This window comes from Cricetulus griseus, assembly GCF_003668045.3.
Source record: "Cricetulus griseus strain 17A/GY chromosome 1 unlocalized genomic scaffold, alternate assembly CriGri-PICRH-1.0 chr1_0, whole genome shotgun sequence".
NCBI classification, from domain to species: domain Eukaryota; kingdom Metazoa; phylum Chordata; class Mammalia; order Rodentia; family Cricetidae; genus Cricetulus; species Cricetulus griseus.
The window spans coordinates 74379187-74406607 of record NW_023276806.1 but is presented as its reverse complement, the minus strand read 5'-3'; the positions used below and the strand labels follow the sequence as shown (position 1 = coordinate 74406607).

General features: G+C 41.2%; 1 protein-coding gene and 1 non-coding gene across 2 annotated transcripts; one reads left to right on the top strand and one right to left on the bottom strand.

Annotated features, from left to right (window-relative positions):
• Positions 1 to 413: 413 nt before the first annotated feature.
• Positions 414 to 27005, bottom strand: Tmem144 (transmembrane protein 144). Its single transcript, XM_035451217.1, has 11 exons — positions 26897 to 27005; positions 24692 to 24814; positions 22248 to 22347; positions 20578 to 20658; positions 14553 to 14631; positions 12388 to 12464; positions 10124 to 10242; positions 7855 to 7974; positions 6688 to 6785; positions 3403 to 3456; positions 414 to 497 (listed from the first exon to the last, which is right to left on the bottom strand). Exons 1-11 carry the CDS (start codon positions 27003 to 27005, stop codon positions 414 to 416), a joined length of 1044 nt encoding a protein of 347 aa, XP_035307108.1.
• Positions 23355 to 23460, top strand: LOC113833140. The gene has a single exon (XR_003480693.1). It is a non-coding gene; the product is annotated as a U6 spliceosomal RNA (small nuclear RNA).
• Positions 27006 to 27421: the final 416 nt, after the last annotated feature.

The window sequence follows — 27421 nt, the reverse complement described above, 5'->3', positions numbered from 1 at the left end:
GAGTCTGAGTTCCTTCCTTCAGTCAACAAAGTATTTATTTCTTCTCCTGCTCATTAATAAGTTATACATTTGGGTGATAATTTCCTCTGTACAAACTTCATTCTATGTTCTGGATTATAACACCAAGTAGACGCTGATGGAACCAGCACCCACAGACAGGATGGTGATCCAAGAATGCAGCATGTCTGTGAGTTACCCAGCAAAGTCCTGCCTTCATTAACAGATCATTGGAAGGGATTTTCACTGTCTCTCTTCATTCTCATGTTTGTGGTGTAAACAGTCATTTACCCATCATTCCCAGAGTGGCAGAGATCCATTGCTATTCAGACAGTTTAGCAGTCCACAGTATTTGCCTGTGTGGGAGAGGCGTTCTCCTAGCCACTACTGCCATCTGCTGGTCTTGCTGTGAATAGCTAGATTTTGGAAAAAGCCGTGCACAGGACCCCAGTCAAGATGATACAGAAGGCAAGAAACATCAGTAAGTAGTTTCGGAGACCCTGGGTAATAATAAAAGAAGACTTAAATTTAAATTCACAATGTGTATATTTTAAAAAGATTGTCATAGACCTTTACTAAGTCATCTGTTCTTGGCTACTGGTATGCTGGCTTGACTCTGAACTTTCTTTGTTTCTCCCTCTCCTCTTCTCTCCCTCTCCCTGTCCTTGCCCTCTCTCTCTCCCTCTACCCCCTCTCTCCTTTCCTATTTCTCCCAGGAAGCCCTGAAAGAGTCCTACTGATTCATCCACAGAGTAACAGGTGTCAGAGCCCTCAGTGCCTGCCCTGAGAGAAAGGCAAAGAATGCTACAGTTGAGGGCTTTTAACAAGCAATCACCAGGTGGTTTGTGCATGTGTTCCTGAACTCCAAATGGAGCTGGTTTGACGAGTAGAGCTGGGCCTCTGAGTTGTTGTGGTCCAAGAAAGTGGGAAGCAGCAAGCTGAGATTCCCAGAGGGAAGAATTTATGTGCAAAGGCTGTTTCCAGGCAGTTTCAGTATGCCTGGAGCAAGGACAGGTGAGGACATGAAGGTGTGAGGATGAGGTGAATGACCTGTGGACAGTTCAGGAGCCTGTGGGCCTTACTAACCTTTGGGGTCCTACTTTTCCCAGCAATGAGAAGATATTAAAGGAACAGGAAGCTATTGGTGCTGAAAAATGTTAGATTTGCAAACTTGGAAAGGCTTCATTCTTTTGGAGAATGGGAAACATATTGGAAGGGCCAGAATGAATGTAAGGATACCAGGAGATAACCCTGGTCCTTGAGAAAGATGATGGAACACAGATGGGATGGTGAAGATGGATGCAAAGAAACAGGAGAGAATGGGAAGGGGCAGGATCTCCTGAGCTAATTGGGAGCACCAGGAGCCCTCATCCAGTGGCTGATGGAAGCAGCAGCAGACACCCACAACTATACACTGAACTGAATTCTGGAACCCTGTTGCAGAGAGGGAGGAATGAAGGGGTTGGGACCAGGCTGCAGAAACCCACAGAAACAGCTGGCATGTACAAGGGGAACGCATGGACCTCAGACTGGGAGGCCAGCACGGGAATGATCCAGACCCCTGAACATGGATGTCAATGAGGAGTCCTAGGCATTTTATGGGGCCCCTGGTAGTGGATCAGTATTTATCCCTGGTGTAAGAAGGGACTTTGAGAGCCCATCCCACATGAAGGGATACACTCTTGGCCTGGACACGTGGGGGAGGGCCTAGGCCCTGCCCAGGATGATGTGGTGGACTTTGTGGAGCCCCCATGGAGGGCCTTTCCCTCCCTGGGGAGCGGAGGGGGGTGGGGTGAGGGACTGGTGAGGGCCTGGGGGGAGGGGAGGGAGAGGGAGAAGGGATTGACATGTGAAGCAAGCTTGTTCCTAATTTGAACTAATAAAAAAAAAAAGAAACAGGAGAGAGGAGTAAAGAAGATGAACTTGGGGCGGGTGTTAATTTTCAAGATGGACAGGCTCGTCCCAATGCAGCTCAGTCATCTTGTGGTAAGCAGAAATACTTGACTTCCATAAGATCTATCTTTAGGGGTACACATAGATCGATTTCAATGTATCCTCCTGAGATTAAACCCTGAAACACTGAGAAACAATCTCTTCCTTGAGCATCCTTTCCTGATCATTATCTTGGCTTCTTCAAGCCATTTGTCACATAGAATGGTTCCTAGCATCCTCTCAGTCTTGGCTGTTCCTTCTGAATGATGGCTACTGGGTGTACACCTCTCTGTACAGAGAGGCTCAGTACACTGGAAGGCAAGTTCTGAACACTCTAAAGTAAAACCAGAATAATGCCTCGTGGATTTTAGACACAGAGTCCACCTTAGTGGACATAGTCACCTAGGCTGGTCTGGGTAGCCAGAGAGTCTCAGGGACCCTCCTTTCATTGCCTCTCCAGTGCTGGGATTAGAAGTGTACACCGCCACACCTGGACTTTTATTTTTGTCTGGATTCTGTGGACACTGCTGAGATAGCCTTGCTTCCAAACAGACTAAGCACACTTAGGGATAGAGAGATGGCTCAGTGGTGAAGAGGTCTTGCTGCTTTTCCAGGACTGGAGTTCAGTTCCCAGCACCACAATGGGGCAGCTTACAACTGCTTGAACTCTAGCTCCAGGGGCTCCAGCACCCTCTTCTGGCCTCTGCAAGCACCTGCACTCACACACACATACCCACATACTGACATACACACATAAATAATAAATAAAGTAAATTGAAAACTGTTTCTAAAAAGGAGTAATGAACCTTAACAAGTAATTCAAACACCAAAATTATACATACTCTTTTTGCAATTTAATGAACAATGAGGCTAGAGTATATTGATTTGCCTTTTATCAGAGCTTTCTAAGTTTGGTCTAGATGAGGTAGGTTGTCTGACTTTCTGGGAGTCTCAGCACTAAAGATTGCATCTAATTCTCTACTAGTGAAGTGCAGCACCCCAGAGCTGCCTGATGGGGTCAGCTTCTGTACACGCGCACACACACACACACACACACACACACACACACACACACACACACACTCCCATGTGTGTGAGTCCCACTTCAGGTTTTCTAAAATCTTCAGCTTAGTTTTCAGAAGTCTTCAACCTTAACCTAGCTACTAGGACTAGTTCAGAATAGGCACTCACTAACTGGGTGTCTAGAGAATGAATACATTCAAAGGCTCTCTAGATTTACTTGGTGAATGAGAAAGGATGCTGTAAGTTGATGCAATTAAGTTAAAAAATGGACCCTTTAATTTTAAGTGCTGTGTGCCCAACTATTGGAGCTCTTTGCTAAGCCCCATGGTGTCTCTCAGCAGAAGAATGATGCCTTCAGTGGGTCCATTTCCCCATTAATCTAAGAATCTATGCAAAGCTCTCAGTTTCCTAGAGGAGAGGGATAGTTGGGGATGGCAACTATTTCCTTACCTGTATTTCCTTGAAAATGAAGATACCCCACAGCGCAGCGATAAGTCCAGGACCCTTAAATAAAAGAACTTTAATTTTATTATATATTTTTATATAACCACCCCTAGAAAAACACAGTAAGCTACAGGCAATGTAAAATATGTTCAGGGGAAAATCAAGGTAACACCAGTAAATAAGATTTATTTTTGTTGTTTCTGTCTTCATGGTCATGGTTGCTATTGTTTTGATGATATTGTAACATTTTCTGTCTTTTCTTTAGTGTGATATGTTTATGATAAACTATTTTAGCCTGGTCTAGTGGTGCAAGTCTGTATTCCTGGATACTCAGGAAACTACAGCAGGATTGAAAATTGAAGGCCTGCCAGGGCTAAAGACTGAGTTCAAAGCCAGCCTGGCTAATCTAGAAAAACTGTCTTAAAAAATAGAGTAAAATTTGAAAAGGGGAGGGCCTATACCCCAGTGGTATGGTGCTTTCCTCATATTCGGGAAATTCTGGGTTTAAACCAAAAACAAAACAAACAGAAAACCAAAACCAAACCAAACCAAAACAAAAAACAAATTCCCCCAACAGAGAGAAAAACAAAACCCCAAACAAACAAAAAAGAAACAAAGACAGAAAAGAAACAAATAACCTTCCTCTTTTTAAATAAGCCAATAGCTTGTTTTTCTCCTGACTTTATTAAATGCATATAAAGGAATTGATAAAATAAAGTATAAACATACACCTTAAATTTTCTCACCATTAAGCACATGGTCTGATCTAACAGCAGCAAGGGCATCATCTTTGCCTCATTAGACAATGTAAAGATGGCAGTATTAGGTCCCCATGCAGACCAACCGACTTTGTCTAACACTAAACACAAACAAACCCTAAAGGTAGTTATAGGAAAATAAAACCATGTAAGCAAGCAAGGGGGGTTACTGGAGGCAAGGACAAGAATGAAAAAATATACTCAATAGGAGATGAGAAGCAACAAGAGAAAAGCCACATTCCTATAATTTGAAAATGTGAAGCTGCTGCGATACGGTGTTAATGTTTTTTCACCAGCAAGGAAAACTGTGGAGTTGGCTTAGCTGTGATCTTGGTGAAAAAGACATACGAGATCAGAATTTTAATGACTCCTCTTTGAGCCCTGCAGGGACTCTGGAAGAGCTTCAATAAACAATTCCACAGTGTTCTCTCTCCCAGGACTACTCCCACTGTCTACAGGCCAGGCCCCACCAAGTTTGCACCCACTGCTTCTAGCATGTGGGGGAAGCAATAAAAATGCTTTGCTCTCCATTTGTTGGCCTTTGTTGGCCTCTGTGAGGTCAGCATCAAAGGGGCTGGAGAAATAGGTCAAAGGAACGGCCTTACATCAGTGATGTAAAGTGCTGATCCTCAGAATCCAAATCAAATGAGGAGCCCACGCCTTGAAGGGGCGGGAGGAAACCGACCGGGGGTAATGACAGACCAATGCCAATGTCACACTAGTTATTCAGGAATCTTTATCCTCTTCATTGTGAAGATGCATTTCCCTCCAGAAAATCGAGAAGATAGGACCACAAGGTGCTACCGGCCTCCCTAGCTTCCCACCTGGTGATTTTCTAATTGTTCCTTTAGCCATATTCTGAGCATTGCTGTGAGGATGAATACCGTTTTAGGAGGCAATACTGTGCTAAAGGAATGTACACCCCAGGCAAAGGTGAGCCAAAGAGCACTGACCAGCAAGTGTATCTGCTTGTCCAACTTGAACTATGGGTATTCCTTCTGTAAAATAAATCACATCACAGCTAAACCAGCCTTTGAAAGAGAAGGTGGGTTTGGTGCTGTGTTGAGAAGCCAAACTTAAAGTGCTGAGCATGATAACTGTGTACAAAGGCACTCAATAAAATATAGGTAATTATAATGATGGTAAGGAAACCAAGCCTGTGGATGAGTTGATTTGGTTTTTAGAATTGCTGGGGAAGAAAGGGAACGAGGGGGGGGGGATCCTGAGCAGGAAATGGGGTCTTCCTTCTTCCTCTCCATTTGCCTTTTACAAGGACTTTGGATCTAATAAAAGGATTTGAGACTTGTACAGTTAGGCCTTTTCTTTTTGTGCCAACAAACAGTTTCACTTTAAATGAGGAAAAATAATTCAGATTATTTGAATTTAGTTGTGTTTGGATGTTATCTGACCAATTTAGAGCCATCAAAAGTGCACTGTATGAGCCAGGCTTTGTGACACATGATCGTGTTTTCTAACATTCTGGAGGCTGAAGCAGGAGGATTTCACAGTTGAGGCCAGCATGGGTTACAAAGACACTGTCTCAAAAATAAACACCAAAGTATAATTTCAAACCCACAGCTTGTATTAAGCCTTTATGAAATCTGTTTTAGACTATTCAGTTTTTAAGGTTTTTAATTTTGCACATGTATGCTACTAAAATGATTTAGAAAAAAAGTGTTTGTCTTGATTACTGAGAGATAAGGAGAACATGTGGTCAGAAGAGCATAAAAGAGGTGTGGCTCAATGGCTAAGAGACCTATTGATCTTGCAGAAGATCCAAGTTCTGTTCCCAGCACTCACGGCGCATGGTTAACCAGCTGTCTGTAACTCCAGCTCCAGGGGATCTGCGCTCAGGTACACAGCCTCCCCCTCCCCCCCCCACACAGAGAACACATGAATACACATAATCAAGAATACCAATAATATCTTTAAGGAAAACACCTATGTTTATATACTCCCATGGATGGGAGAGTGTGCAAAATTATAAGCTGGCAACCCACAGGAATGGGGGGCATATTCTCTGAAGTTTCTGGTTTTCTCCAGTTCTGTGATTCAGCCAGTGTTATTGCTAGTGCTTCAATATCCTCATCTTCAAAATGGGGATGGTTGTGGCAGTACTTATGTCATGTCAAAATAAGCTGTTACCTATGCTTCACATAAGTAAGCCCTAAAGAGCCACTGAAGTGGACAGCAGTTCCCATGATTGGGGCATCATCATTTCTGGGGTCTTTCTTAACCCAGGGACACCACGTCGCGTCACCAAAGTAACTTTAGTTTCACATTATATTTACATTCCATTACACACAGGAGACTGAAAGAGGCATGAATAGAAAATTGTAATGTATCCCAGATGACATTCGATAAAATGACCAAAGGAAAAATTGCAGGGACGTAGGAAGATTAGGTAGGCATTTGCAAACCTGCTAAAAAGAGGCTATAAACATCACTCCAGAGCAATCAAGACCAAGGAGAGTGGAGAGGGACAGCTTGTCTAGGGTTACTGTCAAAACAACCCAGGAGATCAGCCACTTACAGCTGTGATGATTGGGAAGCTGATCACGGCGCTCAGCGAGTGGTTGGCTATGAACCAGCAGCAGGTGGCGATGGCCCACAGCACCCCTGACAGGAAGCCTGGAACACAAGGGAGTGTGCATGGGAAGGAAGGGTGCAGTACTCGGTTGAGCCTCATCCCTTCCGCACCATGGAATGCGAAAACGCACAGATAAAAGCAGTCTTATAAATGATGTTGGACCCCATGGGTTTTTGAGCTAGGCTTCGTGGTCACTTTGGAAACCCAGTGATTCCTCTGCTCCTCAGCTGTGAGATGAGGACCAGTCACCCCCTTTATTGAATGAAGGAGTAGCTGAGGTAGGGACAGGGCAAGCGAAAGGGTCCTAGCAAGTACTGGACTAGGACCTGACCTGTCTTCAAGAGCCGGGGGAAGAGAGTCCTGGCCTTTAAGTGAAAAACCCAGCTACATAATTCACAATGCTATAGCCAGGTGTTTAATAAATACTCTACTGTTGCCTATCAATCCGACATTCAAAACAGTCAAGTCACTTATGCTTTATTTTATGTAAAAGTATTTAGTTGTGGATATATGTTCCAAACTGAATTATGCTGAACTCTTCAGTGAGAAGAGTTATCTCTATTATTATCTCACTATTATTGTCTTAGCAGTCAATGACTGAAGGATTATTACCCCAAACACACTTTCTGTTAGCTCTCCAGGCATCTTCCCCACCCCATTTAACTTTTTGAATAAACTATATTTTCTAAGTGATTCCATACTTTATCTGTTGATACTTTTTTTTTTTTTTTGGTAAATAGAGGCAGGGGGCTCTGAGTTGTTATATAAATCTTGAAATGGTAGAAAAAAAATATAGTAAAGACTGGTGACCCTAATAGAATAGCTTTTAACATAGGAAACATCAAAACTCACTGACAGTTTTAGGTCCTGTGTTGATGATCAACATTTTGTGAACAATTTCATGGTGTTTTTCAATACTTATTATTTTATGGTGAACTGGACCAAAGCCATTAAGAGAACACATTGCCCCTCCCCCTCCCTCCTTCCCCTCTCCTTCCCCTCTCCCCTCTTTGTTCCCCTCCCCTTCTAATGGTTATTCAGGTTCATTTAGTGGAGGCTGGTACTTTCACAGAGTAGTAAGATTTTGTATAGCTAATATTATTTTCTTACCTGGTAAGACTGCCTCTGGATACAGCCTCGGCCTATTTTTCATGGCTACACAATAGACCATAAAGTAGACAGTACTTGTAAGAAAGATGCCACTGGAGTGTGCAAAAACATAGTCTAAATCTGAAAACACAGATGACAAAATGCAAACATCATTCCAGCCACCTCAATAGGCCTTAATATCTGTAACATAAAACATACTCACAGAAACGAACCTTAAGTGTAAAGGAGCATTAATTGTATTTAATCATCCTCATTCTCCATGTGTTGTTTATATAGAATTATAGTAAACAGATTTAAAATCTATAAATATTAAATAAATTAACTACAGTGAAATTTACTAGGCTAGTTTTCATAGTAGCCCTGGAAATCACAGTAAGAAATGGTGATTATTATTTGACTATACAATATGAAGTTTCCTTTAAAGAAGAAATATGTATTCAGCCCTATCTCTACTACTGTAGCAAATCTTGATGTAAACTGAAGGGGGAGACTGAATAAAAACGGGCATTCGTATGTGACCAAACGACATGGTCTGTTGCCGATGGCAGCTGTACGAGAGGTCATAAAGCTTTGGAAGTTATTCCAAGGGCAGCTTTGTCTAACCGTTTACAACAAACTAGCTCCACGGTAGAGATTTGTAATGACACATGATGGTGGCCCATCTTGGGGAAACCCTAATATCCCTGACAGCCTGAGCAGATGGGTGCTCTGCGGGAGCTTGGCTAGGATGTCTATCTTCGGAGTCAATGCTTCTATCATCTATAGTTTTGTCAAGGATGGGTGGTGGTTTTTGGATGAAAACCTGAACTGCATGTGTCTCCTTCTAAACTTAAAATCATATTGTAGATCCTAGAAATGAGATCCATCCATCTATCCATGGAAGGAGGTGGGGCTATTCAGTTAGTATCTGTAAAAGTTCTTACAACGGAGCACAAGATACATGTGTGCCATTAAACAAAATACACTAATGCCCACTGAGGATGATTTTTTCTTTTTAACAAACTGGAATAAAGAGTGCTCCTGTGAGACTACATCTATACAGCCAGAGTTGTAGTAACAATCCCTAAAAACTCATTGTCTATTTATATAGACAGACAGTTGAGGACATTGTTCATTATGTCCCAGGGCCAGGAGGGGCTTTATTCCCGAACACTCAATTGTTTTTAATCTGTCTTCACTGACTTCCGGGGCTGAAATGATTTCCCCTGTGGCTAAGAGAATTCTGAGAGCCAAATTCATGCTTATTACAAGCAAGTATACAAGTATTCTACAATGATGTCAAACTCATTTTGGCTCTGTTGATTCTTTCTGTCTTTTTTTTTTTTTTCTCTTTCCTGTGATTAAGTTTTACTTTAGTTAGTATCTTTAAAAAAGAAAAACAAACAGAAATCTAAAAAAATAATTTATGCAAAACTTTGAAATAAAAGAGGTCAGTAGAGGGTACCACACATGGACCTAAGTACGGAAAGTAGGACACAGGCTATGACAGCCTCAAGATCAGTAGTCAAGCTCAATCCTCAGCAATAACGCAAGTTCTCCCTGTGAGGACTACACTGGCCTTGAGCTTGTGACTTCCCTGCTTCATTTGCTTCTTAGGAGTTCTGTGTTTCAAATTTCTCCCTTATCTGGTTAAAAACCACATTGCTTTTCCACATCACCTAACCCAGAACTTTATTTTATTTGCCTTGCTTCCTTGTGTATGTCGTTCTTCCATGGAGTCACAAGACCCCTCCCCTCGAGTAGATCCTCATTTATCTCCCACTCAGCTTTCCCAGGGTTGTTGCATAGAATGTGGTTCCTGAGATACTGATTTTAGAACTACAGACATTATATTGACCCTTTCAGTGGACCACGTGGTGCTTGAAAAATAATATCCTCTGACTGAATAGGGTTGTATTTGACATTTACTTGGTTTAAGAACGGTGTACTACACTTTAGCTTTTTAAAAGCAGGTCATGATGCTTCCCACAGGTCATGATGCTGGACATAAACAACTCTTCATAATCTTGGAATCTTAGTGGAAAGCTGGGAACCCCGTGCTGAGATCCCAGCACTGGAAATGAACCCTGACTGTAGCTGATTTCATTTGTATGTTACAGATCCTAATATTCCAAAGGCCATTGTCACCTTTATTCCTGGTGCCTTCTAATTCACCACTTACAAATGAAAAGACAAATGCACACAGCAGTACTGACTTGATCATAGCTCTTTTTCTGTGATTAATGGAGTATCAGTGAATGTGCTCATGAAGTAGGAAACCTTCACTCACCATACTGACTAGCGCCTGCGTATATGCTCTCATTTCTCTTGCTGTGGTCCTTAATGTAAATGATTGGCACAAATGTAGATCCATAGAGGATTCCAGATATCACTGCAAGGCTGCAGCCCCTTAAGAAACAAAAAGAAATCGTGAATCTTGGCCAGAGGCAATGTTTTCAAAATACAAATAGAACCACAAGTAAGGCTTTCTTCAATATATAGATTTTAAGCAGTTTGGTAGGAGCTGCCCCTCTGTCTTGAGCCCTGTGACTAACAGAGTCATGAAAACAGAAGTGTAGACTTAGTCTGCTGTTATGGTGGAAGGACATGACAGGCTGAGGGAGTAAGAAATCAATACTAAAAATAGTCATTATACACGAGCTGAGAGGATTGCTACCCTTGGGTCATTTGCCATTCAAATAAACTAATGTATGAGGTATTTGTGGGTGGACATTATGTTCCTCAAGTTTCCCTCAAAAATATGCTCCAGGATCTGTCATGGAACCATGGCAGACTAAGGACAGATGAATTTTTGTTTCGGTTGAAGTGCCAATTGGGCCCAAGAATCTGAATATTTTACCTAAAAAAGATTCTGTTGTGAGAAGAAAAAATGTTTCATTTCAAACAATGCTAACTCCTTGGCCTTGAGCACTGGGTGCATGAAATGGACATGGGCATTTCCAGGTTGGGATTGTACAGCTGAATGATAGTGTTTGGCTAGCATGCACAAAACAAAGCAAGCAACTACTCCTGTGGGAGTAAGGAAGAAGACGGCTATTTTAGGACAGTCCTTCTGTCTTTATACACTAATGACTTAAAAGAGGGAAACAGTTTTAGGCAAGACCTCTGCCTTCAAGGCATGGTGACACAGCTCTGTAGTCTCAGAAAGAGAGAGAAAGATTGCATGTTTGAAGCAAGTATGGAATACATAGCAAGATGCTGTTTCAGAAATAAAAAACAAAGTAAGTAAATAAATAAAAACACCCCTAAGTCTAAACACAAATTCCTTGTCACTTTTAGTGTTTTTATTTAAGTACATTTAAAGGACACGAGAGTCCAGAACTCTCTGTACATGTTGGCAATACATTCCACATACACTGCCGATCCCCAACTTGAATGATGACAAGATTCCATGGCTCTGCGTGGGCCAAACACATAACTAGGGAAAGAATAATTAGAATTTCTTTCTAGGTGGCACTTGGGCTGGATCCCTGTCTCTCACATCCTAGGTGAGCACTTAATGGTACATCCTTTGAACTATAATCCCAGCACTAAAACTCTTTCCCTTCTCAAATATTCCCCCAGTGGGAGACATGCTTTGTGAGGAAAAAATCAAGAAAAATAAAAAAAAAACATTTTTAGGAAACAATTTCATTTTGACTACAAAATAGTAATTTTTTCTTTAATAGTTTGATTAGCTTTTGTTCATTCTTCATCTTCAGTTCATTTAATTTAGTCCAACATTCACTACATGGCTTCTTTCCCACTGTGAAGACAACGTTTTTGATGCCTTTAGGTTGGGATTGTACAGCTGATAGTGTTTGGCTAGCATGCACAAAACAAAGCAAGTAACCACTTCCTGGTCTTGGCTCCACAAACTTCAAACAGCCGTGATTTGTAAAAGGAAAACTGAATGCTGAATACTGTAACATGTTTTACATAACTTGGCCCTACAAGAAAAAAAAAATGAAAAAAACCAAATCACTAAAACCCCACACCCTAAAGTGAGACAGGTTGCTGTTAAGGCAACCCTGGAAATGCTATGATGGAGACATGGGGGTAGGCCTTACATGAGCACAGAATTTCTGTTATATTGCATAACGGACACCTGGGATCATAAAACTGTCACACATAAAAGGACGGTGGCAGTCCTGGACTGATGTAAGGAAATGCAGTGCACTGCTTAATTAGCTTGTGATACAACGTGGTCATTATGCAACTTCTTTATTTTCAGTACTTAAGTCCTATAGAATAAGATTGCTTTTGTCACTGGCTAACTGGTCAGATATACTACAGTGGTTGATATTCCTTGAGGCATCTAAGCTCAATGACCAACTTCTACACCAAAAACTCAAGAGGGGTGGAAAGAGCAACCCCTGCTCCCCAGGAGGTGGAAATTTTTGTCATCATTTTCTTACTGGGATCAGATGAGCAAATAAAAAACAAAATAGGTAAATAAATAAAAACTCCCCTAAGCCTATACATATTTCTTTGGATCCTTGTATTAACCAAACGTGAAACATAGGGATAGAAAGAGAAGCTGTCTCGCCTTACACAATGCGAGAGTACTTGGTAGAAAGTCTGTCCATCCAGGTGGACTCGGCACGGAAGTCTTCAGTTGTGTTGATCACCTGTAGAAATCATAAGAAAGACCTGCATACAAGGACCTTCATCAGACAGTTTCAGTGACACCAAAGGATGTCCAGATTTTTCTCCCCTCTCAAAAATGTTTTAGCACATACACACAAGTCACCTATGAGTTCTGGGAGTTCAGAGCTGCTCTTCTGACTCTGCCCCTCCAGTTTTCCACTTAAAATTTTTCAAAGATTAATGTGTAGCCATTTGATAAACTTAAGCTCTCATGATCATTAGTGTATTTTAATGAACTGTAAAGAAATTAGAACCAATAAGAGCTCAGACTTTCTACAGTAGAATGCATAATATCAATAAGCATTTTATGTCTCTTCTTCACTCAACAACATTATTTTAATTTTTTGTTTTACTGAACTAATGTACTTCTAGGCATGTTTCAAGTTTAGACTAATACTTAAGTTGAGAAAAACCTGTGAGCAGATTTGAAGAAAATTTTCCATTTCTATTACTGACTGTAATCTTCTGTGCCCTCCAGCTGACGTGTATGGCAGTAGATAGGAGCTAGATTTGAATTCATGGTCCCTGCTGAGTAAGGTTTTCCTCAGTTGGTGCTGTGGAACTCAGGCTTGTGCCTGCATTCTTATCCATCCTGATGCTCGACTATCTTTAATCTTGGTTGTTTGTACCCCTTGACCTTGCCTAGAAGATCTAATAGGCCTACCGTATGTCTCTTTTCAAGTTGTGTTTGTTTCGTTTTTATACTTTGTTCCTTTGTTCAAAGGGTGGTTAGCTGGGAGGCATCTAGATCCCTGGTTCAGGTGAGGAACACAAGAGCATTCTTTGGGGGCCAACTCATCTTTTCTAGAAGCAAACAGTGCTTAAAAATGCCCAGGAATTAACATCCCATTTCTTTCTTTTCAGGTCGGTTTAATGATGGTATCAGCCATCATGTTTGATAGAGGTTTGGGTAGGGAAAGAAGACAAAGGGAAGGGAGGAAGAGTAAAGGCACAGAGGTGAATCTGCCAGGGAGGCAAAGCTGTGGGTATGGGTGTGGCCTCTGAGGGTGGCAAGCAGCCAGGGCCTCGAGCAGATGGAGAGGATGGCTGAAACTGAAGGGCTGGCACTGGGTTCCTGGCAACATGGACTGCCCCTCATGAAAACTTTACAATGGATCCCCGGACATCTGGGCCATGTCATGTCTCCTAAGGTTGGCCCTGTTTAACACTGGTTGGCTATTTCATATCAACTCATATTTTTCATGGTCAAAACAGTGTCTCCTTGTGTATTTTCTGTTATTGTCATTAAGGAAAACATGATAAAAATAAAACCATAAATGGAAAGAAAATCAAGTCCATTTCCTACTGGCACATGATCTCACTGACTGTCATTAGCTCCCTCTGCCCATTCCTTCTGTCTACTCCTCAGCCTCCTGCCTCCTTTTTCCAAGTTACTCTTTCATCTCTCCACAGGGCTGTACAAACCCCGAATGTATCATCCATGAAAAGCTGCATTCGTATGTAGGGATCTATTGTCAAAAAAGTCAGCCTCGTGCTTAGGAAGAGGTGTTGCCATGGAAACCTGACCCACTTCTGATAAATATGCTGAACTATATTTATAGCCATGAGGGATGGAAAATACCAAATTCTTACATGTATGTCAGAGTTTTGTTTTGTCTTTATATCCTGTGGCAGTTTGAATGAAAATGGCCCCCAGAGGCTCATAGGGAGTGGCATTTTTAGTCATTGTGGCCTTGTTGGGGGAAGTGTGTCATTGGGACTGGGCTTTGAGGTTTCAGAAGCTCAAGCTAGCCCCAGTCTCTCTCCCCTCTCTCCCCTCCCCCTGCCCCCCTCTCTCTTGTCCTCTCCCGCATCTTTCTTCCTGCTGCCTGCTGATCCACATGTAGAACTTCTGGCTCCCTTTCTAGCACCATGTCTGCCTGTGTGCTGCCAAGCTTCTCATCATGATGATAACAGACTAAGTCTCTGAACTGTAAGGCAGCCCCAGTTAAATGTTTTCTCTTATGAGAGATGCCGTGGTCTCACCGTCACTTTATAGCAATGGCAACCGTAACGGAGATACATCCCAGTCTTATGTTTCAAATCCAATTGTCCCACACAATACTCACAGGTTCTGTCATCAGTGGTGTGTTGTCGACATTGCATGGAGTATTAGTTTCACTTTTGATGAACAAAAATGTGAAGACACTGAAGGAAAATACATTCCAGTGAGATTTAACAGCGTGCACGCACACACGCACACACGCGCACACACGCAAGCTTGCTCTAATCAAGCTGCCTTATTTTTAAGAGAAAAAAAAATTTAAATTGAGTCCTGATAATAGAATTACTTCCACACACACCCTGTTGAGGGCCTTGTTATCTCTTCAGAGTCCCATTTTCTTTGATGGCCTTTATTTATCAGGGTAAAGAACAAACCCAAGAGACTTCCCCTAAGTTGGATCTTTGTCCTGATTTCCCTGTTTTAGTCAATGGTCTCATCTTTTTTATGACTCTCGCTTGACTTTGACATAACACTATGTGAAAATAAAAATGAACACAACCCTGATGTAAAAAATTAACGATATCCACAGTTGTACAACTGCAAGGAATGGGCACTTCTACATGACAATGATATTTGTGGTGAAGTGTACTCTTTCTGGAGGAGAAACTGAAAAGGTGATACCATCTATTTTACTTTCCCTTCACTGCTACTGACTGTAGCTCTACTGACAGGAGCAACAACACTCAGATGATGTCATATTGAAAGCCAAATGATGGAATACTACATAGCTATATTCAGGATGGCTTCAAAGTTATGATGTGGAAAGAACTCCAGGGTGTAATTTTAAGAGATAAAAACACATATCCCTAAGTCTGGTGATAGTTTTCCACTCTTAAGGCACTGCCTACCCATGACCAGCATCTCCATAACAAATGCCTTACTTACTTTTGGTTGAACTATGCAATACATTAAGATATTAAGAAAATGGATAACTTTGAAATACTTTTGATATTCATTTAAAAATGCCCTTAAATGCATTTTCATGTTAAAAATTAAAATAGGAAGCTCCCAGAGTGTATTTTAGGCTTATACAGGGTATCTGGGTTCAGAACAATGAGCAATGTATGTTGATTATGGTATCAGAATGTATATATTCAACCTGCTCAGTCTGTATAATTTTTAGGGATGACATTTGGCATTGGATAACCAATTGGTGTGTTATTACCTGGAAAACTCTCTGATTGAAGCTGTTATCTTCCCTCCCCCATGTTTCACATCCTGGATTTTCCTTTTAAAATATTTTCAGGTGCACACACAACCCATATCTCCTCTTCTTGGCCAGATGAAAAAGAGCCAAAGGCAAACAACTCCCAGAGTGATCCTTACTGAATTACCCCCTAGATTTAACAGTCTGAGGGCTTGTCACCGCATGGGCCAGACCACGTACCCAATTCCAGACAGTTTCTTTTTCTACCGGTTTTTTACTTCAACAGAAGACAGGAATCACATTCTGTGTCATCTTAGAGTATGTGACAGCATAAGAATGGCTGTATTGAGTCTAATTACATGCCTATGCATAAGTAAGTTAAATGTATACATATGTGCAGATGCAAGTGTCTGCTTTTAATCTGTAAGGCTAATATTAGATGTTGCAACTACATTTTTCTTTAGAAATGAAAATCTTCTGCCCTTGTATAAACTCATCTGATTTTCTGGTAATATAAAATGATGTTAGATGCTTGGAAGTTACAGGTGTGTCCTTTTTTTCCCTTAAAAAGTAACACTGCAATAAATGGCTTAACCTCTTTGAGACCTGACCTTTCTATCTGTGAACAATAGTTTGCACTGTACTGTAAGCACTATAGGCAAAGGGAAGGATAAAGCACAGGGAAACTGGGAATGGTATTGTTAAAATTCCATATGGACACATGAATGGTGAAGAATTCAGGACTGTAAAAAGCACACTCAGGACTCTTCTGGAAGGCAGGTGATGCATGCCTGTGATCCTAGCACTTGGGAAATCAACAGTGAAGTTCAACGTCAGCCTGTGCTAAGAGTTCTAGCGTAATATGAGCTATATATCTAGACCCTGTCTCAAAGACAAAATGATAGAAAGAATGGATTTTATAAGATTAAATGCAGCACACATTTTGTAATGTAAAGGAGGAAATAAAAGGTGGCTACAGTTTTTAATTAGAATCACTGCCTTCAACTTGTCATTTCACATAGATGGAACAGGAGGTACCTGTGGCATTTTTGTAAGGCTTTTCAGCCTAGTGCATAGTTAGACAAAAGGACTGCAGTACTATGAAAGGCAAAGCTAGAAACAAAGGCCTGGACTTCCTTGTGATGCAGACTAGTGACTAACGTTGGGTGGGGGAGTGTACAACACCCTAGAGAGAAATGATAAGAGAGAGAAAGAGAGAGAGAGAGAGAGAGAGAGGAAAGAGGGAGAAGGGGAGATTCTTGGATAATCTTGGATAATCCATATATATATATATATATATATATATATATATATATATTGGGAAAAGAAATCTGTCAGAAAGCTGAGGAAAGAGGATAGCAAGTTCAAAGCCGTCCTGGACTACCTGGTGAGGCCTTACACAGGCAGGCAAACAAGCAAGCAACAAGCAAGCAGCAAGCAACAAGCAAGCAAGCAAATCCTCTGCTATTTAAAAGCCCTAGAGCATTTTCAGTTGTATAAGCAAACTGACTGGTATGTTATACAGTGAGAATGTAAAACTAGCCATTGTCTCACCAATACTTTAAAGACTGGACTGTAGAGGACTGAAATGACCATTTTAAATATAAAAAGAAAAGCATCATCTGGTCTGGGGAGCTAGTTCTGTGGGTAAAGTGTGTGCTGTGTAAGAATGAGTACCTGAGTTTGAATCCTCAGACCTTACATGAGCACAAACACATGCAATGAGAGAATATGTATTCCCATGCTCCCACAGAAAGATGGGAGGCGGGGACATCAGAGTTCCTGGAACCTTGCAGGCCAGTTAGCCTGGTGTACACAGCATCGATGAGGTCTATCTCAAAAAAGATGGAATTCAAGGACCAGCACCTGAGGTTGTCCTTTGACCTCCATTCATGTGCCATGACACCTGTGCACCCTAATTCACCCCCTCCCACACACAAGCATACACACAGATATACACAGGCACACATAAACACAGACAGACACACATGCATGCATGCATACACACACGCACACACACACACACACACACACAACCACACACACAACCACAGCCACATCTATAACCAATGGAACTATATTTCATTTCTTCACACTACCAAGATCTCTAAATTCATGTAATCAATGCCCTACAAAATGAATCAAAAGCTATTAAATTAAACTAATCGAATAAAAAGATTCCCGAAGTTCCATCTAGAGAGCAATACAGATGGGGCCTGACTGCCTCACAGGAAGATATCTCTGCATTTCCCGGCTGCAGATCCATCTCTTTGTTGTTGTTGTTGTTTTGTTTGTTTGTTTTGTTTTTTGTTTTTTCGAGACAGGGTTTCTCTGTGTAACTTTGGAGCCTATTCTGGCACTTGCCTTGGAGACCAAGCTGGCCTCGAAATCACACAGATCCGCCTGCCTCTGCCTCCGGAGTACTGGGATTAAAGGCATGTACCACCAACGCCTGGCCCAGATCCATCTTTTAACAGATATGAAATTTCTGCAGTGCACCACTAATTTAACATTAACTGAGCCACCAACAAATGTCCCAAGGGGCAACTATATGTGAATATAATAGTACAGTTGTTTGGGTTCTAAGTGTCTCCAAAAGGCTGTGCTAAAGATTTTTGGTGACTGGTCTACCTGCTACTGGGAAGCAGTCAGCCTTTAAGAGAAGGGGCTCAATCAGAAGTTGGGTGGTTAGGGGCATGCCTTTAATGGGGCTTGTTGGGTCGCTCTGCTTTCTCTTTTGTTCCCCATGGTAGATGGCTTTGTTCCTCCACATTCTCTGGTCACCCTCTGCAGCTTCCCTAGAGCCCCCAAACCATAGGGGTGATTTATTATAACCTTTTCTCTTAAGTTGATGATCTCTACTACAGAACAGATAGTGAATAACAATGGAAACCACTTCACATGTGGAGCTTAAACCATGTGTCTAGACATACAAAAGCTCTTCAAGCATTTATTTCTCAAATTATCTTACAAGATTGCTACTAGCATTACCCCCTCTTTCCAGATGAAGACAGAAAGGACTTGGAGAAAAGATCTGTCCAAGGTCATATGGGTAGAAGTGGCAGAATATGAGTAACCGATTTGTAATTTTAGAGAAAATTTTGTTTTTCTAAAGATGAAATTTGGAGAGTACTTAATGCACTGGATAGACCAACCTTAAATTATTATCATTAAGTTAAAACTAGACATGCTAAATTAGAATTTTACATTGTGCAGAAATTGTCTTAGAACTACTGAAAGCTAGAATTCCATGTGAACTGTATAAGTCACATAAAACTGCCTCTAACCAAATGTGTCAAGAATTTACAGTTTTAGAATAAGCTTTGCTATTCGCCCCCAATTGCCTAGGGACTACTCTCTAAGGCAACATTTCAATGACAAAGAGATTGTTCCGGAATGTGGCTGGGGAAAAGCACCGTAACTGGAGGGAGAGAAATATACTGTTCTTTCCCCGAAGACTAAAAAAGTACTAAAATCTTTGTAGGCAATGTTATTTGTTATGTGCTGCACTGACAGTGGATATAAATGGAATCCAGAGAGAATAGGTGACTGAATTTAAGGTGACCTAATTCTTGTTTGAGTTTTACTGGCAACACGCCACTGTGTAGACATTCAAAGTCATTTTCATCCCCATTGATATAGTATGAATAAGTAGAGGGAGAGACATGGAAAGCTAGGTATTCAAAAGAGAATGTGTGAGGGGAGAAAGTGGTAACTGGGTTAAAAAGAATGAATGGGAGAACAGGGCAATGGAAGCTGGAATCAGTGGTCTGCAAAGCTCTGCTTACCTGTGGTCAGCCATGATCTGGCCAGCTAAACTCAAGGCATACACACTCCTATTTTAACCTGTGCATTGCCCTGTATAGCAGGATGCTGTCTCCTTGGTCTGAGGCCAGGGCCATGAATTAGCACCCCTTTTCCAAGTTAGCCACACCAAAGAACTACCCAGCACTTAGTCACTTGCAGTCCCCTTGGCCAAATCCACTATAGTGATTTGCAGGACTGGATTCAGATAACCTGAACACAAATCACAAGAGGGGTAAAGCAACCTGGCAGATCCAATATGCCAAAGAGGACCCATTTAAGTGTTCCTTTTCAGTGAAAAGGTGAATGTTCTCAGCTTTAAAAGAAAAGAAAAAAAAATAACTACACTAAAGGTGCTAAGATCTACAGTAACAAAGCTAACACTAAGTTGTAAGGAAAAGATATTTCTGCTAGTTTTTTTTTGTCACTCTGAGACTATAAAGGTGCTTAGTTAAAATGGAAAAAGCATGAAGCTGTAATGTTTGATACTCCCCGTGTTTCAGCCATCCTCCGAGGGCACAGCATCCCCCCTGGGTGAGGAGTACTGTACTAAGTAGAACCAGCAACCATACCAGGGGTGTAGAGAGAACCAGAAGAACACTGACTTGGATAGCATGCTTCTGTAAGCAAAATAACTTAATACATCCTGCTCTCCAAGAAATGTACTATGATTCTCTATCTAGCATAGACTTTGAAATTGAACTTCAGAGCGCTTAGGTGATGTTTCCCAGTTTCTGGAGTTTCTTATCCCCCCTCATTTGTTATTTCTTCTTCTGGAAATAAGGCCTGTCTTTGAAAATTAAGAATCAGGAAACTTACATAAAATTTACAAAATGTAGGTTTTAAAAAATGCAAGGATATCAAAAGCTTTAGAGAACAGGACTAGAGGGTTGTTGGTTCAGTGGTTAGGAGCACTGGCTGCAGAGGATACGGGTTCGATCAGTGCCCATATGTCAGTTCACAACCATCTGTGACTGCAGTTTCAGGGAATCTGACACTTTTTTTCTGCTTTCTTTAGGCACCAGACACATACATGATGCACATACATGCAGGTAGAACATTCATACACATAAATAAAATAAATATAAAACCAATCTTTAGAGAGCACTGTGAATGGCCAAACGTGGTGGCTGCAGACCTTACTACTGACAGCCCAGCTCCAAAGTAATTCAGCATGGGGTTTGACACTTCTTCCACATCCATCCCAAACCAGCCAAACCTGGAAATTGAGAAGAATATCAAATTAGATACTGTTAAAGTGTTTTTAGAGCAATGCTTAAGAGACTAGGCTGAGAGCTGACTATTGAAGTCTTGGCTCTTGCATGCACTGTTCAGCTTTGGATAAGTTACTTACTTTTCTACCCTGTGCCTCCAATTTCCACATTAAAGTGGAAAAATTGTGTTGAGGCATTCATTCCTGTAATTCCCAGAGGTAAGAAAGAACTGAGGGCAAGTCTGGGCTACAGCATTTAGGAGGCAGAAGCAGGTGGATTTCTGGGAGTTTGAGACCATCCTGGTCTACATATTGATTTCCAGAGCATCCAGGGCTACATAGTGAGATCCTATTCAAAAAACAAAACAAAACAGAAACAACAGCAAAACCCAAATAACCTAAAACCAAAGCAAACCAATCTACTACCATGGGAAAACGTGTGTGATTGCATGTGTGCATGAATGTGTGTGTATTTGTGTGTGTGCATGTGAACACACATCTATCTTAATGGTGGGAGTCAAACCCAAGGCCCTGCATGACTAGACAATGCTCGCTCTAACACTAAGCTACATGTCAAGCCCTTCTACAATATTTGAGGTATTTAAAATGGCTTCTCGGTTAAAAATTCCTATTCTTCGACATCAGCTTACATTCTTTTTATTCATCATGGTTTGACTTTGTTATAATCATTATCATTCATCATAAGCAGCTATCCAAGGGTAAGGGAGTGAGGCAAGCAGAAAAAGTGAGGCAAGAACAATGTTCTCTGTTCTCATGCCCACATGTGAGAAGTACATGTGATACTAACCATGGGCATCACACATTGTTCATGGACCTTCCATGAGAGTATTGTGTTCTTGTCCATCCATGTCCTGTGTGAAATGGGAGAGCCACTGCAAATGTAACAAGTACCACTGGGACACAGAACGTTCAAATCTGTCATTTTAATTAGCTTAAGTTTCCATACAAAGGCCACCTGAGGCGTGTGACAAACCTTTTGGACAGCACAACTTTCTAGCTAGCCCGAGTGTTATGGTGTGGTGATCTCCGTTCTTTCAGCCACTATACTGTAAAAGCAGTCACAGACAATGATACTTAAATGTTTGTATATGGATACATCTCAGTAAATCTTTACCAAACGCTGGGGAGATGGAGCCACAGATTGATGCTCTGTTCTCAGGAAGAGCATCTCCTTTAGAATTGGTACCTGGCTAGAACCTGACCTTCAGCATTTCAGCTTCTTTGGGTGTCAGCTCTCCTCTAGTGCCTACCTCATATAACTAAAAAATGAGGTAAGAATGATGCACATTAACATGTCTATCAAACCATCATGCAGAAGAGAGGGAAAGGAGACATCGGCTGACTTTCTCCCTACTTGTGTCCCACATACAGGTCTTCACTTCTTGTTTTGATTTCCTTTGATATATCTTAGTCACTTACAAAAAGCTTCAGACACAATAATTAGACATGGCTATGTGTCCCAGCCACAATCTGAGACTAAGGACCATGTTATTTCTCCCAATATGGCTAAACCCCAGTTTACATTGAATTCAGGGTGCAGGAATCTTAAACTAAGATCATTTCAATTGTGTTACCTTGAGCTTGCCCAGCCAGTTAAGGTATTAAATGATCCCCAGATGAGGATCCCAAGTCCTAAACCGATGGTTTTGATAATTGGGACGACAGCAATGTTCCCTGTAGATACAATACACAGGAAAAAAAAAAAAAGGTTACTTCCGGTACGACGGATGCATTTCTAAGTTAAATTAGTGTTTTTTTTTTTTTTTTTTTCTTTTCTAACTTCAACTTCTGCCCCAACTCAACTTCAGAATGTGCTTTGCCATGCCTTAGCCCTTGAGGGTCACTCAGGGCCAAATTCATTATGGTGTTGAATGTTGTCACTAGCATGGTTGTTAGAGACAAGGTCTTGCCATGTTGTACAGGTTAGCTCCCACTCTTGCTCAAGAGATCTTATCCCGCAGGCCCCAGTAGCTGGGACTGTGGCTGCTCTACCATGCCCATCTCCTTGATGCTCTTTATAAATCAGACTACCTTCTCTGCAACCTAACTCAGTCCTGCAGTTACCTACAGGTTTCTTCTTTAGATTTGTGAGTCACCTTTGTCTCTTGATTTCCCCTGTTGACTAGAGGCCCGTGTACTTTGGGACACAGCTCCAGTCTAGAGCAACTTGAGTTTCAGAGTTGTACTATGAACTGCTGAAGAAATTCTGCAAGTAGGTGTCCTCCACTGTGGGGATGTTAGAGCCTTTAGACTCACATGGTACTGCTCCACTTATTTTCCCTTTGAAAAGTTCTTCTGGTCAAGGTGTTGGTGTCTCCTTTCTATCCACTTACAATAAAGTTCTTACACCTCCCTCCTCTCTTTCTTCTGTGCCCAGACCAGCTGGTTGTTACAGTCTGTAACATGGTGATATTTCTCAAGTTTGGCTCCCTACTTCTTCACCTTGAGCACAATGGAACCTGCTTTAGAGACAAATGTTCTTGTGTCTGTAAAGATCTGCACAATGGACCAGGTGGTGGCACATGCCTTTAATCCCAGGACCTCCGAGAGTTAGAGGCCAGCCTGATCTACATAGATAGCTCCAGGTCAGCCAACACTACATAATGATACCCCAGCTCAGAAATATAAATAAATATATTTTAAAATTATTTAATTAAAATTGAATTTCAAAAATTAAAAAAATGCTCACATTGGTAGTGTATATACTAAAACTGGAGTGATTCAGATAAGATTAACATGCACCTTGCACAAGGACACATACAAATTCATGAAACATTCCATATTTTGCCCCAGCTTTGTCACACAAAAAAATCTGCAGGTTGACAAAAGTGAGATGTGTCTCATCTGCAATTCCATCCGGAGTGGAGGCCAGAGGACTCAGAGTTCTAGGCTAGCCTGGGCTGAATAGTTCCACTCTGCCTCCAAAAACCACCAGGGAATGAGTGAACGCTGTTCTCTCTCCCAATTTCACAGGGTCAACAATCACAGAGGCACATGTGAGGTATGGTAATGTAAATTCTAGTGGAAATGTAAAGTTATACTTACTTAGATCTCAGATTAATACATCTTATTAAATCATTTATTCCCTACGGTAGTTTAAATGTAATTGACCCCTGTAATCATATAGGGAGTGGCACCACTAGGAGGTGTGGCTTGTTGGAGTGGGTATGGCCTTGTTCAAGGAAGTGTGTCATTATGGGAGTGGGATTTGAGGTTCCCTATGTTCAGGATACCTCCAAAGATGGGCTTTCAGCTACATCTGCCTGCATGCTGCCAAGCTGCCCACCATGATGATAATGAACCAAGCCTCTGAAACTGTAAATGCACCATTCCATTAAATGTTTTCTTTATAAAAGTTGCTGGGGTCATGGTGTCTCTTTACAGCAATAAAAAACCCTAAGTCCCTTGAAGACTCAAGTGGGTAAGGAATAGGATTCTAACATTTTCAATTTTATTTGCTTCTAATAAATTTATATCTTTAAGATTTTTAGTAATTTTCTTTGTTAAAATAAAAAAAGAAGAACTTTCTAGGGTGAATTCATATTGAGAAAAGAACTATTTCTGATTGGCTAACTGGAAATACAAATTCTGCTATAGACTTTAAGGAATTGGTAAAGCAACAAAAGGACTTTTGATTGTCTGTTTTCTTTGTCAAATGTTACTAAAAGTGATTATATGCCTCTATTTGCCAGCTTTTAAGGGTAAAGTCTAAAAATCATGTTAACAAAGGATTATTCTTTAATTAACGTGTTCTAATAAACATGCTGGGGAAAGGTCAAATTTATAAAATGGCATCTAGGTTATACTTTAAAAGGATCAACTATCTTTGCTAGTTTTCTACCAGGAACTTACAACATTTAAAGGGGAAAAAATCAGGACATTTCCAGGAGTATCTGAAAGGAAACCAATTCACAGCTCATGTCTGCTATCTGCATCTAATGACTGTGACCGCTGTTCTTTTTCTCTTGGTTGTGAATATGACCGTGCGACCACTCTATTAGGTGAATACACACATTACCTGTTGCCCAAATGCAGCCACCGAGCATCGCAAAAGGCCAGAATTTAGGGCAGTGTAGTATCAAGTTGATCACCAAGGCAACCAACCAAATGGCAGCACAGAGCACCCACTGAAGGAACATCCCTGGAAATAAGACAGCCTGGCATTACTTGGTAGAATGTTTTGAGAATATCTGCAAGATATTCTTAGAAGAACAGACATAAGTCATGAAATGTCCCCACAGTAGGCATGTGGCACATTTATTCTTACAACTACTCAATGTCATAACTGACCCAATCTCGACACTGAGAAAGCAAATTTGAACTTATTCCAAAAGCTGGGAGATGCATTTCTAACCGGACCATAATCTTTAGATGCTTGACACCAAGGCCCACAGTGTGTTCCTATTTAACATCCTATTCTGTCACCTGTAGACAAATCAAGACATTTCTGTCAAAGAATTTTGAGAAGGTGGAAACTTCTAAACAGTAACTTAATTCTTGGGAGAGAAGTGGCCATTTGTGGCTCATGCAGTTGGAGTTCAATTACTGTGATGAGACTGATTTTTACAAGCCCGAGATTTAACCTTCCAGGTCAGGTCTCTTCTGCTTCTTACGATATAAGATGCTGCTGGCCACTCACCTAAAGAGGAAAAAGAACTTCATGCTACAAGTGAGAAACTGGAACCAAAATGCTGGGAAGACTTGATGGGCTGGGGGTGGCTCAGACCAGAACAAATCTAATACGTGTAGAAAAAGGCCATGGGTTCAGTTTTCAGAAACACACACACACACACACACACACACACACACACACACACACACACACACATGACACTTGTCCAGGATTGCAAACCCCAAAGCTAGTTCAATTGCCCCTTCTGGTTATTTTTGTACTAGTTTCCGTGCCTGTCAAAGTCCAGGCAAGGAGATTTGTAATCCTGTTGTCTAAATGTATGAAGACTAAGGAACTAGTGAGATTTAAAAATAACTGGGCTGGGTGTGGGGGTACATATCTTTATTGCCAGCACTCAGGAGGCAAGGGGCAGGCATATCTTGAGTTTGAGGACAGGCTAAACAAAGAGAGTTCCTGGACAGCCAACACTACACAGAGAAACCCTGTCTCCAGAACCCCAAACAAACAAGCAAACAGCAAACAAAAATAACAGGGATGTTACCTCCCAGCAGGTGTTCACTGAGTAAAGGGAGGTCAGATTGGCAAAAGCAACTCTTGCTTTCCTTCTCTAATGATCTGCTTGCACTGTCTTGCTACACCATGACGTATGCATTTCTAAAAATTACAGTGCTGTGCAAAACCATGCACTGAAAGTCTCACAACAGAACCAAATCTGGTTTGGGGAATGACACCGAAAAACTACACCAGCAATGTATTTAAAAACAGTAATTAATAAACACAGTTATCAGTTTTAACTACCTAATTGGTTAAGTACAATAACAATACACTAAACACAGCCCTTTAATTTAAAAAGGACTGGAGGTTTGTGTGAAGGGAGCAAAGAATGAAGCCTGTGGATCACAGTAGGGCTGCTGCCATCAGGGTCTGACATCAGATGTGTGTTTGGGGGCGTTGGGGGGTGGGAAGGGGCTTGAGACACAACACATACATACACTTGGGCATCATGTGTGGAGAACTGAGAAAGCCTGTGGTCTTTTGCCACAGTTTTGTGGCAAAGGATGTGTGTCTTTGTATGCACATGTAAACTGAGGAAGCCTGGTGTACAGCTTTGTGTGGAGGAATGTGTAGGTTTTTGTACTGCCACACATCTTTCTTTAACAGGGAGGAGCTTTCTGTGTTTGCATCATGGTTTGTCAGAGAACTTGTTCACTACTGAACAGGTGTGTGTTATGTTCAGATTGGCCTCTCATGTATCAACTGTGCTGAAAATTGGTTTTCGAAAGAATGCTGATAGTGGAACTGACCATATCGTACCCATTTTATAAACACAGCAGCCACAGCCAAGAAGCTTTTCCAGTGGTATCCACCCTGCTTTTTTCACAAAGCACAATCTGGCCTCCCTGTCCTGACTCATTCCACAATGGACACTTCAAGAGATGATTTATGTGAGTTCTATTAACTAGATACTATAATCAATAAAACATTTTTTTTCAGCTGGTATTTTTAAAAGATAAAGCAAAAACAAGCAAGTAGCCAAGACACTTAAAAGCAAGTTTAGGTTATTTAAAAACAACAAAAAAAGCCAATTACCATCACCCGTGTCATATTTTTTCAGTGGTATAAAGTTGGAGCCAAACAAGAGAACTGCTATAGCAGAGGAGATGTAGCCGGTGGTGAAGTCTGTTCCGTTACTGCTCATGGTTGCAAGGGTGGTGGACAATGAACTGTCTCACTTTTGGCCTATGTTTTTTCAGGAGTTTCTGAAACAAAAGAAATAGAATGAAGATGAGAAGCTGTGAAGCCTGTGAACCAGTCGTGATCAGAACATGAGGTCTTTTGATCAAAAGCAGGCTAAGGCTCCCTTTTTTCGGACAGTCAGGTCGTTAGCAAAAAACTATCATTTATACACAATACTCAAAATTTGTGTTTTTCATTTGTTCTACCAATAATTTTTTATCACTAACTTATAGTAAGATAAACCAAGTTTTTTTCCCCTTAGAATTTGAAAATCTAACTTTTTACAAGATTTGGATCCAAATTTTCTACATTACAACAAGTGTTTTCCTGTAAAGTGGACTAGCATGATGGACACATTTCTGGCTTGGACTTTATTTT

Bases quoted from the DNA above. Each gene is read 5' to 3' on its own strand.
- Tmem144 (XM_035451217.1), bottom strand. From the start codon at position 27,005: ATGAGCAGTAACGGAACAGACTTCACCACCGGCTACATCTCCTCTGCT. The intron at 20,659-22,247 runs GTAACACAATTG...CTCAATTTCCAG, and splicing joins ACTGGCTGGGCAAGCTCAAG to GTTTGGCTGGTTTGGGATGG. The intron at 10,243-12,387 runs GTAAGGCGAGAC...TTGTTTCTTAAG, and splicing joins ACCAAGTACTCTCGCATTGT to GGGCTGCAGCCTTGCAGTGA.